Source organism: Brugia malayi (genome assembly GCF_000002995.4).
Source record: "Brugia malayi strain FR3 genome assembly, contig: Bm_v4_Chr3_scaffold_001, whole genome shotgun sequence".
Classification (NCBI taxonomy): Eukaryota; Metazoa; Nematoda; class Chromadorea; order Rhabditida; family Onchocercidae; genus Brugia; species Brugia malayi.
The window spans coordinates 6945637-6961143 of NW_025062477.1; the positions used below are offsets into that span (position 1 = coordinate 6945637).

The 15507-nt window shown below is 30.9% G+C and overlaps 2 protein-coding genes across 2 annotated transcripts; one reads left to right on the forward strand and one right to left on the reverse strand.

Annotated features, from left to right (window-relative positions):
• Positions 1 to 10287: 10287 nt before the first annotated feature.
• Positions 10288 to 11368, reverse strand: Bma-ubc-16 (Uncharacterized protein; the record flags this gene model as incomplete). Its single annotated transcript, XM_043080237.1, has 3 exons — positions 10288 to 10301; positions 10659 to 10929; positions 11198 to 11368. 3 exons carry the CDS (start codon positions 11366 to 11368, stop codon positions 10288 to 10290), a joined length of 456 nt encoding a protein of 151 aa, XP_042936171.1.
• A 1361-nt stretch (positions 11369 to 12729) lies between these two features.
• Positions 12730 to 15474, forward strand: Bma-nepr-1 (Uncharacterized protein; the record flags this gene model as incomplete). Its single annotated transcript, XM_043080238.1, has 6 exons — positions 12730 to 12757; positions 12935 to 13006; positions 13677 to 13750; positions 13849 to 13961; positions 15003 to 15057; positions 15424 to 15474. 6 exons carry the CDS (start codon positions 12730 to 12732, stop codon positions 15472 to 15474), a joined length of 393 nt encoding a protein of 130 aa, XP_042936172.1.
• Between the last annotated feature and the right edge of the window lie 33 nt (positions 15475 to 15507).

Sequence of the window (15507 nt, forward strand, 5' to 3'; positions counted from 1 at the left end):
TTATTATCTATTTCCAATCAGTCCATTCTCCAAAAAGAATATCACTTTTCTTAAAGAATGTGGAAGAAGCAAGAGAAGGAAATAAGCTAGATGGGTCTTCATATCTTGTCAGTAGAATTTACAAAACGCTCAAACTGAAACGTTGCTGATAATTTTAAATTATGAACTAAGTTAATGCCATGGTTAAATATTGCCAATACCTCACAAAACCAAAACTGTAGAGCATATGTCAAGTTGAACGGCACCATTAATCCTTATCACCACTTGTTATCAATCCGTTCACTGTAATTCCTGTCGCTATCACTATTCTTTATTGTTACTATCATTGTTATTACTTATACTCATTATAACTGTCAACCATCACTATGAAAAAAAGTTAAATGGTAGCTATTAAATGAAATGAAAAATGATTTGATAAGTAACTGCATGGACCACAAGGCACCACTGCGCCCATGGAGTTGAATTTCATTAGTAAAATGCAATCGTAAAGCAAAATCACTATTTCGATGTATGTTTTCTATCTATCTTCACTCTTTCTCCTCCTGCCATGCACCGCTATATCCTCTAGCATTCACAGATCCATCCATTCATAAGGTAACAATATTACTCACTGATACTACAACTATAACGATCACACTCTGTCAACGTTCTTTCTATCAACACTGTCAAGTGCTAACATTTATCGATTCTTCAATTCTTTTGAAATCCGAAATAATCTAACAAAACGGAATCCATTAACAACAACAAAACAAAGGCAGGAGGAAGCAGGGAAGAAAACAAGAAAGCATATCAGCTGATAAATATTTAGAAATGAAGACAGCATAGGGATGAGATTGAAGGGAAGAAGGAAGGAGAGAAGATTTAAGAGTGAATCAGTAATAAGTTCTAATTGCACTATCCGTTGAGGTTGCATGTTGTTGCACTGAAATGGGAAGATTACGGAGAGGAAAAGGCAAACGTTTGGCCTAAAACATCACAGATATCCTAACTAGAAGATAAAAGGATGATGATGGAACACGCTGTGAAGCATTGATTATCATTCCACTGTTAATATCCTATTAACTCAGATCAGTGATACTCACCAGAAGTATCTGTTAATGATCTAATCGAGTACCACCAGCACATTTCTTCTTTAATCAAGCAGATAATTGCTAAGAACGGGTCCAGTCTGTTAGGCGACAAAAACGAAAATTATGCTTATTAATTGCTACCAGTAATTTAGCATAAAGCGAATAAAAAGAATTCCTAGAAATCCAACAGATATTTTACGAAGAAATTGGTAAAAAATATCAAATTTAAAAAAAGAAATTTGAAGAATGCTTCAAAAATAAGTACTAAATAAATAATGAAGAATTAGAATAGTAGAAGATAAAAAATGGTAGCTTGAAATTGAAGTGCAACATTAATTCTTAAGAGGGGAAGGGATAGAGGAAAAGGGAGACAGAGAGGGAGAGACAGAGGGAGAGAGGTGAAGAGGAGAGGAAGAGGGAGAGAAAAAAAGCACCAAGAAGATTTTAGCCAAAAGAATCGATACAACTAGCTTTAAATATCCTATTCTTAAGATTTCATCATACGTCGACATCATTCAGAAAGTATTGAATGGTGAAAAATCTAAGCCTACATGCATTGGTAAGTTAACCGGAACCGGTAAGACGACTGATCATTTATGATAACTGGAATAAGGTGATATAGAAATGCCATTGGGAAAGCTAAGTTTCGTTTTTTTCATACTATTTTTAGTTTCATTCTCAACAGACGGGATATTAAAGTTTTTTAAACTTTTTTTTGAGTTTTGCATTTAACATTTCGTACATAAGACGATATAAATTCCTTCTTTTGTCAACACATATATAAATACAATTTAGTAAGAGGAGACAAGTCTAAACTAGACGAAATTAAAAATTCAAAAATACAAGAAATTGAAACAGGGAAGAATGAAGATGTCGATTTTTTGGCCAAAAGTTATTCTCTTATTCAGTAACATAGTTTATTAAAGTTTAAGTTTCAGGAGTTTTTATTTTTCTATAAAACTTTAAATCAAATTCAAAAGTTTGCAAATAACTAATGAAAAGTGGAAAAACTTTCCAGCTCGATGATTCTTACTTATTTTGCTAATTTATTCAAGTTTAACCGTCCGTGAATATACGTGGAATTCAGTCCCTCCTAAGAATAGGGTTGCTGTCGTTTGGCAGATGTGAGGAGGGTGGCCTAAATTATGTAACTAAATATGAGGGTAATATGCTTAAGCACTACAATTTCTCTCCTCAATCATTGATTTGAATTTTTTAAATTTAATTTCAAATTTGCAAATTGATAAATAATTTATAGCATAAAGTTGATAAATATACTAAACGCATGAATATTTACAAATGCTAATTTATGAAAGAAAATGTAGTAGAAAACTACAAAGGTGAAAGAAAGAGGACGCAATATTTTAAACGATATTGACAGGAAAATTGAAGAGCAACTGCTCATCCTTCTCTATCCTACCGATCGATAATATTTGTGATTTTTATTATATTTCAAAAAATGTCCACACAGCAAATTGCGTAATTTGCTAGTATGTTCTAAATGAATTTTATAAAATTATTTCAATCATCCAAATCATTCCTAACAAGTGAAAAACGGGTCAAAAATCTGCATAGTTTACAGAGGTAAATAAATAAATAAAGGTATTTGCACAACATTATGTCATTAAGATGCTCTAGGAGAAGAAAAAGGAAGAATAAAGAAAGAAAGATGAAGATATCCTGACATGAAGGACAGTTTTAGCCAGAGAAATGATGAACTAAAATGCCTCACCTAATAATGATATCTTTGTAAACAGAAAAAATTCTTCTGTTACCTTATCTTACTGATGATAATGAGTGTTAATGATGATAACGTTACAATAAATTACTTTGGTCCAAATAATTAATCGGCAATTTTAAATTTCATCAAAGAAAATTGTAGAAAATAGACATTTGACCTTAACCTTTTCATTCACATTTTATAGCCAAGTGATTTCACTTGACATCTTGAAGTCTTTATTATATTTTGTACGAAGGTTTCGATTCTGAAAAGACAACAATTTGACCTAAAACATGTTGTGCCACAAATCACTGCAATCCTACTCTCTACATATTTTTTGAAATTTTCCAAAATTCACTGTTTTTTCATTGCAGGAACAAAAAGTATTCTGCTTATGTTTGTTCTACTACAAGTGCGCCCACGACTGATAAACTTTTATTTATTTATTTTTTTTTATATTTTTTAAGGCAACATCTTAAAGTTTGCATTTCCGCTAGAAGACTGAATCATTCCTTCCTTCTTAATGCTTTTTATTCCTATTGCTTAGATTGCTTAATGTAAAAATCAAATAGTCCTTTGCAACTTTGCTCCAAAAATTACTAGCCTTTAAAGGAAAAGTTTTAGACTCAAAGTTTATTTATTCTCTTCCTGGTTACAACTGTGATAACTGGTCAAATGCTACAGAACTAATACATACAAATCAAATAGTGCTTTTTCTATAAGAGATGCTGTTAAAAATGTTGCAATAACTCAAATTTTTTTAAAAATTTAATGTTAGTAGAATAACTTGCTGTAATTTTACCAAAATGGTAAGAGCAAGGTTTTTTTTTTTAATTCGTACCACTAAAAAATTTATGCAAATAGATAACAAGCTAGAGTAATGTTATTATTTTAGGATCATTTTAACAACCTTCTTTTACAATATAAAATAATAAAAAATAAGGAATGTGATTAGCAAATGGTAACACTAATATGGCTATGAAATGTTTAGCATAAAGTACAAATGCTTAGATGTAAGTTATCACCACTCACTTTCAATTCCATATGTCAACCAGCAGTCATAAATACCACATTAACTGTGATATGACTTGGCCAAATGATCCTAATCTGTAATGAAATGAAAAATGTATTATTTCATTGAGGTTAATGTACAGATTTTTAAATAGTTTGTTCACAAATGGAATGAATTATGGATATTGAAAACTTCATCAGGCTGAAATAAAATGTGCATAGATAGCACTACCGAATAATGAGAAGTATTTGTATCTCAACTCAAATCTTTCTCGAGAGTAAAGTAGGGCTACATTCAAATCTAGGAAAACATATGCTAAGTTTCAGTAAAAAAAAATATTTTAGATAGTAGAAATTGCTGTTTTTTTTCTTCCAATACTTTGTTACCGATATAATTACCTATAATAAATAGCAATAAAACAATGAATAAACAGCTAATCCTTAAGTTTGGAAGGAACGAGCAATTAAAGTCTGAAACTATGATGTTAAGAATTAATAGGTAAGCATCTATTTACATTCACCCGATCTGTATCGATTGAAAAAATCTATCTAATCCATTTACAAAATATCGATATCACGAGAGGCTATGCTTACAGTGTTTCACGAAACTTGGCTTAACATATTGAGAGAAGTAGTTGGAAGTAAAAGAAATTAAAATTTAAAAAGATTAAGCACAAATTCTATTATGATAAAGACTTATCATCGCTAAAGATTGTTTTTTCATTAAATAAAAAATTTGATTTGCAACACAACTGCATAATAGAAGACCACTAAAATTGTCCGAGCTGATCAGACAATTTTGATTCGTGAAAATAATTAATAATCCTGACTAACCTATTGTTAACTGGTAACAATCGGACAGTGTCAATAATGATGTGAAAAAACAAAGAAATTATTCATTCTAAATTTCAGGTAGCTACTGGAATTCTATTCTTTTTTTTGAAGTGAATGACAAAATGCTGTGTTGTTTTCATATTCATTTCAAAAGTAAGTCCAAAAATCTGCTACATAGTTTCCACTGAGGCTTGGAAACAATACAACCTATAATATTCCATTGTTCATAATATTTACTGCTTAAAACAGAATTAAAGTAGATTGCTTAAAAATTCTCGTCGAAAAGTTTCAATCATTTCAACTAAAAAAGAAGCTTCATGCTTTGAGCTGAGACAATGAAACAGTTCTCCCGAAATTTCATCCAAATTCCCAAATGAATAACTATTATTTTATTGTTTAATTGTACTTTTATATACCTATAACTAACAACGTTTCATAAATAATTATTTCAAAACCGAATACGAAGGTTTTGTTGAGACTTTTGCTCATTATTAAAGTATCATTTCGAAGTTTCAAAGTTTTCTAAATTATACTTCTAGATAACTTTAATCCAAAAGTGCTGTATTTGTGGCTTATATCTATTGCCAAGAATAATCTTTACGTTTAGGTAACACGAATAATCTTTGCACTTACAAAATTATTATTAATTATGATAAGGATGCCAACATTAATTCTATATGAATTAGTTATGAGGAATATTTGATTGTAGATGTGAGTTTTTAAAAGTTTGTACAAAAGTGACAAATTTAAATTTCTTTTGCAATCCTTTCAGATACTATTTATGTAAAAAATGAAATAACTGGAAACACAAAAGCACACCAATTCATACGAAAACTTTTTAGATGTAAAATCCTCTAAAAACTTTCCAGAAAACAAAGAAGATGAAAGAAGATAAAAATCCATAAGTTGGGAAATATTTTCCTTAGATAAGTAACGCTTCCGAATGCATCGCATAATTGGCGTATTTTATATTCATAACATCAAATTTTTATTATGTTTTTTTCTTTTGAAGCTGTAATGGGACTGAAGCAACTCTTAAACATTGATTCAACTATAGCATTCAATCTAAAAAAAAAAAACAAATACTGGAAGAATCATTCCGCCAGTCTTAATATTATCATCACTATCTCTGCAAAACACTGCTCTTCAAAAATATGTAGAAGATTTGTTTGACAAGTTTTGCTTCGTTCGGAATTTTGTTATAATAGAAATGTCATTTAAATTAGGAATTTTTGAAATGTTCACTTATGTTTTTTATAAATCTCTCATCTTTTACATATTTTTTCTCATTCATCCTCTAAAAATTGAAGATCTATCCTTACTTACGTTTATGCTTGGTGATTTCACTCTACATCTATTTGCTCTAAAGTTCATAGGTAAACAATTTTCACAATAGTTTAAATTATGCAAATGTCACTTTCAGACAAATGTTTTCTGAAACTTCACTTTGCATTTTATTTGAGACTAAAATTTTTGGAAACAATTTCTGCTTTTATGAAATTATAGTTCAAATATAGAAAATACCAAACATTTTCACATATAGTTTATAATATCTATAGCAGTATTTCAAAATTTGCCTAGAAAAGAAATCAATTAATGTTCTAGGGATAATCGTTTGGTTATTGTTACTAGTAGACACTGGAAAATGAAATCTATAAAAATAACTAACTGAAACATTTATGTATAAAGAGGACTGCTGCTTTCTAGATCGCTTTACCTGATAACATAAAACATAAATTTTTCACAAGCAAGTATTCAGTTGAAAGATGGCATTGATATTTTATATTAAAAGCTCAATCGTATTACTACTTATCGAATAAGCAATGCAAAAGTTGGTAGCCCAGCATAATTTATGTTGAGATAGGTTTTGAAAATGCTCCAATTTATTCAAATACCATTTGAATATATTGAGTCTTAAATTTGGTGATTAAGAACGAACTTTCTTATATTTCTGTTATCAAATTTCTGTAATACCAGCCTTCTTCAAAATAAATCGATTCGATGTAAAAAAATGATATCTTAAATATGATAAACTTGAAAATTTTTAAATTCTGAAAGTTCTCGAGAATACAAAACTCTACATCAATAAAGCATATTTCAATGGAGCAGTTCTCTTTATTAATAGCTGTTGACGTCATTCTCACTGTTAACACCACTGTCACAAACTTCGAAGATGAGATTATTATATTCGTTTTTGATGAGAAATAGCTTCACCGAGTGCTCTCTTAATGCTCTATTTGCATCTCTGTTCGTCTTTCAAATACCAATTTTTTTTAGCTCATAATTTCTAATCTATCGTTATATATGAACAATACATCCATAGATCAGGAGGAAGTGGCTAGGAATGATTAGAACAGGAGAGCTACTTTTCAAACAAATTCATTTTCATATGTACATCCATTCCGGTAGAGGCAATAAAGCAGCTCTTTATTTAAATGATCAACAGAAGCACAAGTTGATGTTCAATTCTTCTATCAGTGTACATCTGCAATTTCAGTAGTTTTTTATCATTAATTAGTGTTACAAAAGTAGTTTCATCTAATATAATCTTTTAATAATTGTTTCTTGGCAATAGTTAAGCTAATAAGTTACTGATATCCGACAGCACGATAGCTGATTCTATAAATTATCGTTACAAATTAATGGGACGACTATTCCCCCCATTCCAAAAAAAAAACTCTTGATTGTTGGCTTGTTACCCATCATGCCATAATGATTCCTTAACAAGAATTATGCTGTACAAAGTACTAATTCATTGATTGTGAATAAGTTCTACAGAAATGCATCTTACTTTTTTACTTCATTTTACTTGAAAAGTTAAAAAAAAAACCTTAATCGAGAAATGAGAGAAAATTAAACGAGTAATAAAATGAGAAGCTCAATGTGAATAGTAATAGTTGAACTTATCAGTTCATGAGAATTAGACAAGAACTAGTACGAATTTTGAATTTCGATTTTGTAACACTTCTTTGATATAGAACTGTGAATTTATTCGCAATATTATAAAAATGAGCTCCTACTGATTCTTTAAGAGTAGGTAGCGAGAAATATTTCAATATTCAAAGATCTTAATGAAATATTTCAATATTCAAAGACAAAGACAATGGCATTCAACAAAATGGTGTTCAACTAAAATCCGAACGATTTGATAACTGACTAATAAAGTCAAATGATATTGCCAACTGGTTAGTTTTTGACAATTTAAGCAAAATTTAAACTGTTCAATCTTGGAAAATAAAGCGATAATATTTTGCACGTACTTAAGAGGAAAGAACATTCGGTAGAAGAGTTAATGAATTAATATTGTGAACGCAAAATGAACTTAGTACTAGCAGTCTTTGACTAGCCGAAATGTTTATTCAAATCAAGTCCTCTAAAAGTAATCAAAAATCAATATGTTAAGGTTATAAAAATAATGAACTAAAAAAATGACTAACTATCTCTAATAATCAATAATGACTAATCCCAGTATCGACTTTCCCGGCAAAACCGGACTTTCAGTATGACAGGAAGCATCATACACATACACTTCAATACACCAACTCTCACATTTACTAATAAATGTAACCAAAAAGGAGAACTTTTTTAGTTTCAGAGATTTCATTGGAGATGTTTTTTTCTTCGATAATAGACCAAAAAGACTTGATATATACATTCGCTCAATAAAATAGAGAATTCTGTTAAAGGGGAATACTAAGATATCTCAGGCTGTATGTTGTAGACCTTGAAATAAGCCAAAAGATATTGAATGATACCGTTTCATACAGACAATTCGAGAAAAAAAAAGAGAAAAAAACTTATAAATGTTATTGATCATTAGAGACAATTACTCATTTTTTTATATAATTGCAAATGAGCTTTAAAGGAACAAAGAGTTTATCGTAAAGGGGACGCCGCACAAGGCGTACTAGATATGCAACAAAGAAAGGTAGGAAAAAGAGATACATAATTAGTTTTGGCATTGACCATGATTACTAAGATTATGTTGAAGACTTGCTTCCGATAAATGAAACAGAGAATCTTCTCAGATATGTCCGTGATTATTGTTATATCTGCCATCCAGATCCCTTTCTTCAACCGTGCTTATTCCAAATTAATCGAGTGACAAAGACATACAAGCCTACCATGGAAAATTTAACGATCCTTAAATTTCCTGTTTATGAAAGCTGCTAGAATATAACACAATTCAACACTTACATTGCAAACCATCGCTAAGACGAAAAAACGAGTACCGAGAATTTTATTGTGTTACTACTAGTTTCTATGATATAAAATGCCTCAATAATGAATACAATAATGATAGTAATGGAAAACTGAATAAACTGACTGAATATAGTTATTACAACTAAAAATCATGAATAAGTTAATCCAAGATTTACCATACAAATCATAACGCGGTCTCGTGACTTCATCTTTAGCCATGCCTCAGAAAGCGTCTGAGACCACTACTACCATACTATGAGAAATATCCCATGTAAAGCGAGAAAACAATTCTTTTAAGTAAATTCAAGTAAGTTTTAAGTAAGTGAAAACAGATAAAAACCATAAGACATTAGAAAAATGATGATAAGTGATGACATTAAAGACAAGTATTCGATAAGTAAAGACGAATGAAACAACATGCATGTCTCCTTTCGAAATATGGTTCTATTATTTAAATTTGAACCAAAGCTTAATAAAACTAAACCGAAACCAAATCTGCTTTGATCAACGAAATTGATCGAGTTTTCAATCTCCAATGAAACTGCAAGACGACTGCAAAATGTCGACCATCATTACCTTAAAGTAATTAACGGATATAATAAAACGAAGTTTTTTAAAAATCACTGCAAAGCATGGCTGAATCCTTGTAATCTAATACATAAAAAAATTGATTGCAACAATGATCGCTCTTAAAAAGTAAGGAAGAGAAAAAGATATGTACAACGACATAAAAACAGTACTGCTTTTCGAATTTATTAAAATAAGATTTCTCGATAATAAAAAATCATCTATTGAAACAAAAAATTGTGCGAAAGGTTTCTGACAGAAAGTTACAAGAAGCATTGGGTCTGAGGATCTAAAACCCATAGGTTATTTTTTAACACCACATATAACATTGAAAGATAAAAGGACTTTACTACATATACTGTTTTCACTTTTAGTGACATGAATGCTAATAACTTTTCATTCATAGCAGCAGATTTGAAGCTGTGACTTTAAAAAAGATTTTATAAAAAAAAATTGTCAGAATATCTAATACTTTCTGATACTCGAAGACAAGGAACATATGTCTTCGTAAAGTTAAATACTTTTACATGAATTTCTCAGCAATTCTTTTGAAATAAACAAATTGCATAAAAAAACTATTCAAAATTAAAAATGTTCCAAAAACATTTTACAGTACTGCTTAAAAAGCGTATGTGCACAATTAATCCTTTTACATACAGATTAAACCTAGAAATGAATGTCGTAAGCTTTGTAAGGCTGAAAATTTTCATGGAATGGGTGAATTATTTTTAAGAATGCACACACCGCAAAAACATTTAATACTCTAAAGCTTGACAAAAACGTAACTGAAAATATGGAAAACACAAAAAAATAGCTGTTGCATTCTACGGAAATGTTCAGGATGAAATTAACTCTGTATTTTCGGAGTTTGACAAATACTTGTCACACTGTATCATCTGAAATGTAAGAAAATAAGTGAATTTAAGAAACAGGATTTAAGAAAATTCAATTACCATTGAAGAGTTAACACTAATGTAGGAGAGAACTTATTTCAAAGCTTTCGGTAAATCAGAAAGAAAATTTTATATATTGTGAGTGCCAATGATCGATCATCTCAAAGTAACCAACAAAAACAATAAAATAAAATTTTTTAAAAAACTGAAAGTGTATCTGAATTTTTACCACTTATTATATAAAGAATTTAATTACAACAATCAAAATAAAAAGATATGAACATATTCGCGTAAATGTACTGCTTTTAACACCTAGTGAGGCAAGAAAATCGGTGAAATAATTACAATTAAAAAAATTACCGTGAAACCACCACCGGGTATTATTTGGGCTTTTACTACAAGTACGCACATAGACAGCATTGTCCGGTGGTCGTTTTTTCTCTTTGCATGAAGAAAGCATGGATAAAACAGAGAGACAAATAGCCTGCACAGAAAGCGCAGGAGTCCAGTCGTCACTCAAGATCGACAAACAAATGTGACCATTCGAATATACATGCGGATGAATAGGGATATTATCACCAATGAAAATAACCTCTGGTGAAGAAAAAGGATATTCATCCGGAAAACGGAACTGAAAAAAAAAAAAAGAAAAATGATGAAAACTATGACTAAAACGTAACCTGTGCAACAGTTTAATTAAAAATACTGACCGTTACATTTGTGATTTTATCTTAATGTACTGAAATGCGAAACAATGTTTCACACCTCAGACTCTAATCGTGTTACTAAACAGTGAATAAAATCTCCTATGAATTTTTTCGATTAAATCTTTTCCAAAAAAAACGGAAGCTGATTGCAGGTTAATACTGCCATTGTTAACTTAAGAAAAAGAAAATTACTCTGAGCGTAAACTGTTCTCCAGCGTAAAGTGTATTAGGAGCACCGTCAACATGAACCGTCCAAAGTCGCAAATCTTGTGTTGATTCATCCTTGACGTGGACACCAGCTGGTGGTTCAAGTGTGAGCTGTTGGTATTCTTTCGTCAAACGTTTTTGACATGATGAGTCCATCCCCAAAACTTGCCTGTAAAAGTTAGTGTGAAAGATTGTTAAGTATAATAACTTATACAACATACAAAAAAAAAAAAAGATCTTAAAACAGATATTTATTCATTGACTGGTATAATTCGTTCTGGTCTTGATAAATAACATAGCTGGAAGTGTCAGAAATTAATTCTTATGTGATACAGTATGACCAAGTGCACTTCAGTAATTCGTGGTCCTCAATTGAGAGAGTACCAACAATTCGAACGAAGCCCAATAAAATCAAATTATTAAGCAAATAGATCGACTGCTGGAACGAATCAAGTTAAGAAGACAAAATCTAATATAAGAATAGTGAATGCGGAGGAACTGCATAAACAAACTCATCTTGATGTGTTAATGATGACATTCCGGAACGTCTCTTTTTGAAACAATAATCTAAACAAATTGTAACCCACTAAAATAAAATAAAAGGATTCAAAATAATTCGAGAAAATAAAGAACAGTTCGTCCCACAAAACATAACCACAGTCTTTTCATGTGAAGTTCTTACTTTCCAATCAGCACAACCAAATCCTCTCTTTTAAGTACCCAACGATAAACTTAATCAAGGAACAAATCGATTGGAATGAATTCAGTTGAAACGATAATGACTGGAAGAAGCACTGTCAGTTGACAAAAATTCAAGAAAGCGACTCAAATGTCTTATCACTGCTACAAAAATCGGTGCTGCAAAAAGCGAAAGACAAAAGCAATCTCTCTCGGTATTTCTCGACTCACTCCATATGGCATCTTCTTCACTCCGTACATCATTAAAGAGCTATCATTGCTTATGCTGATTCATTTCGAGTGATAATCTACCAACACCACCGCTATTTCATCATCACCACAACTCATTTTTTAAACTCCCAACCAGTACCGCAATTGCTGATTCATTCTTCACTCTTATGACCACGTTTTTTCGTGATTTAGATTTGATGGCCCAGTCCCGAGAAATCTTACTAGGGTATGACAGGGTAAGGGTTATCTGTGAGGATGGGGTTGTTTGTACATTTTCAAATTTTTCAAAAATCCAATCATTTTGGGTATCACTATCATCATGAATGTGTGGCATTCTAAAAACTGAACAGTAGCGTGATATATGTGAAACACTGCTGGTAAAGTGCTGTTTATAGCTGCAACGTCAGCTTGAATTCGTTAAATAATCCCATCAGTCGCTAGAGTTTGAATTCTATGGCGCTTGAGTTTGTTGTATTATATTTGTCATTTTTTTTTGTCATTTATATATTGTCAGTTTTCATTATATTTATACTGTCTTCAGCTTATATTGTATCAATTAAGCTATCAAATTCGACTAATGTAGAAGCAAGGAGTATTTTGGTTAAACCATGGATGAGACTTCTGCAGCTTGTGAAGGTATTTTACTTTTCGTCACGAATTAGAACAGTTCCTGGAATTTGATGAAACGAGAGGATTTGAAATTTTCTTTGATGCCCAGAAGATGACAACAAGCAGTTTGTTAGGTGTTCGATATTTTAGCTTTACCTTGACTAGATATCAAAACTTCATTTGTTTTTATAAAGTCTACTGCAGACTTGCGTTACTTTGAAAGGCGCCTGACAGAAGTGATTCAAAGTATGCAACCAGCTGCAACAAGATGGCGATGTAAGTTGTTTGATGATTATTTTCATTATAACATATGCTTTACAGTTCGCATTTTGTTGCGAACAAAAAAATTAAAAGATCACCTGAGCGTTGTTAACCAATGCAATATGTTGTTTGTAGGCTTGTTAAGAAGGGCATTAGATCATTACATTTAAACCATTAGAAGGACTGCTGGTGATTTCGTCCCCCCATTATAAAGCGTACGTTGCACTGTAGTCTTCGTGAAATATTTCGTTTGCTGTCAAGCTATGCAGTTATTGCCACGAATAAGTTTTACGGCATGAATAATCCAATATGGCTTTAAAATGTATTTCTGAAAATTCGTATTAGACTGAATTATTTTACTAACTCTTGAATTTAATCTGTGTTTGATATGCAAGCAATAAAAACTTGAGCCCAGATTTTAAACTGGATAGTAAATGTAATAATATTTTTAAATGTAATAGTGTTTTTCCTTCATCGTTTGTCCATGTTATCTTGGTTTCTTTTTCTTGATTTTTTCTTTTTTCTCTTCTATTTTCCTTATTTAATCAAATGCCTCATTCATTTTTAAGAGCTTCAATTAGTATTATTATTAAAACATTCTATGTCCAATAGGCAGTAAAGATTTTATATTCTACTACGGGTCGATAGTTCTAGAATTTTTCTTGATTAAGTATGTACATTTCAGTGGTGTTACTAATTGCATTTGGATGCACATTGTGGAGCGCCTACTTCTGGCTGAAGGATCCCTCTATACGTACTGTGCGTGTTACTGGCATCTTTTAAATTCATAGTGATTTTCTGTTTTATCTTATGCATTTATTTTTAAGGTTTGATTTGTAAATTCCAAAATTTTCTAGGTAACTTTGGTTGAATCACTGCAAAATCATCTTGTCTTTTCGGCTTGTGTGCCTTCACTGTTATTTCTCTTTGGCTTTATCGGAATACATAACCGTGCTGTTGCACCAAGCATGTAAGTTGGTTTATATTATTTATGTGTGAACTCTATGTTTTTGAACAGTCTGTATTTTGCATACTTGCGTGACATATTTTGTTTATCACATATCCTGTAGTTATCAGAAGAGATGTTTCTCATTGTTGTAGACTGCCGCAGCGCAGCGTGGATCATGTTGGAATCAAACTAGAGTAATGGGACAATCATATGGTACAGGTTATGTGAGTCACGTTCAAATAACGTGTAAATATTCAGTTTATTCCCAAATAGTTGTAAATACTCATCTGAAATCACTTTCCTGCTTATGAAACATTCTGTCCTGAATGACTGAACAAGTATGACAGTTTTTGGTTCCAAACATGTTGGTTCTGTGTTATTATTGCACTTTCTTCAGTGTTTTAGTTTTTTCAACGGATTTTTTTGCTATAAAATCTGTTAATGCGGATAATTCTAATCTTTTGCAAGTTCTTTCGAATTCTTGTATTTGATATCTCAACTTTATTCCCTAATAAAACATTTTTACATGCTATTCTACAGAATTCGCTACAGAAACTTTATTGGTGTTAAATTATTGAATATAATTTAAGTACACTCATTAGTAAGAGAATTTCTAATATATTGCTCAAATTTTCCTTTACACATAGATATCTTATGGAAACAAAAAAGTAACTTTTATTGTACACGACACTTAACCACACTTCAGTTATAAGTTTTATTTTTATTTCCATCTTTTAATAAAGTTCTTTCTTTATAATTTTTCTATTCCACTAACCAAACATCTTATTTCAAAGCAATGACTTGAGAAAATTTGATATATTCTAGATTATATATTTTATTTCTTTGAAGTGTGCTTACGCATATTTTACTGTTCATATTGAGATAGTTTTTTAATCCATTTCGACGAAGCATGACATATATGTGGATGAAAACATCTGAATCTTGTGCAGTGTAATTATAAATATTTGGATTATTAGTTGGATTTTGATCAATGTCACTCATCGGTCATGTATTGATACTCATAAGTTTTACTGCTACATATTATTGCTATATTTATTTCAGCATTGCTTCACGGTGTCGAACGGTGTTGGCAGACTTCAGTCTTAGCTGTGATGATGTTAGTTTTCGCTTAGATAGATTTCATTTTTCTTTATTCAGCTTCATAATTATGTAGATTTCTCTTTTAATATGAATGTTTCGTGACAGTAAGTGATTTTTTTTTTTGTTTTAGAACAGAGAAGCAAATTATATTCCAGTATATGGATATGTTGTTTTAAACAAACAGCAGTTCGACTTTATCTTTTTGATATTGCTAAAATTTCTCATAATAATAATAATAATAAATAATGTGATTGTCGCAAATCTTTTTAGTAAAAAATGAAGTAAATATATTCTAACATAGTAAGTTCTCTATTGTTATCTTTATATGCATGGGTTTGCTAGTTCCGCTGTAAGAATTTATAGAAACTAGTTGTTCTTTCAGAGTGGGAAACTGATTGTGAGGCCGCCACATCGGGTGCATGTGTCGCCATGATTACACATATTTCACTGTTTTGAAGTTGTGGAT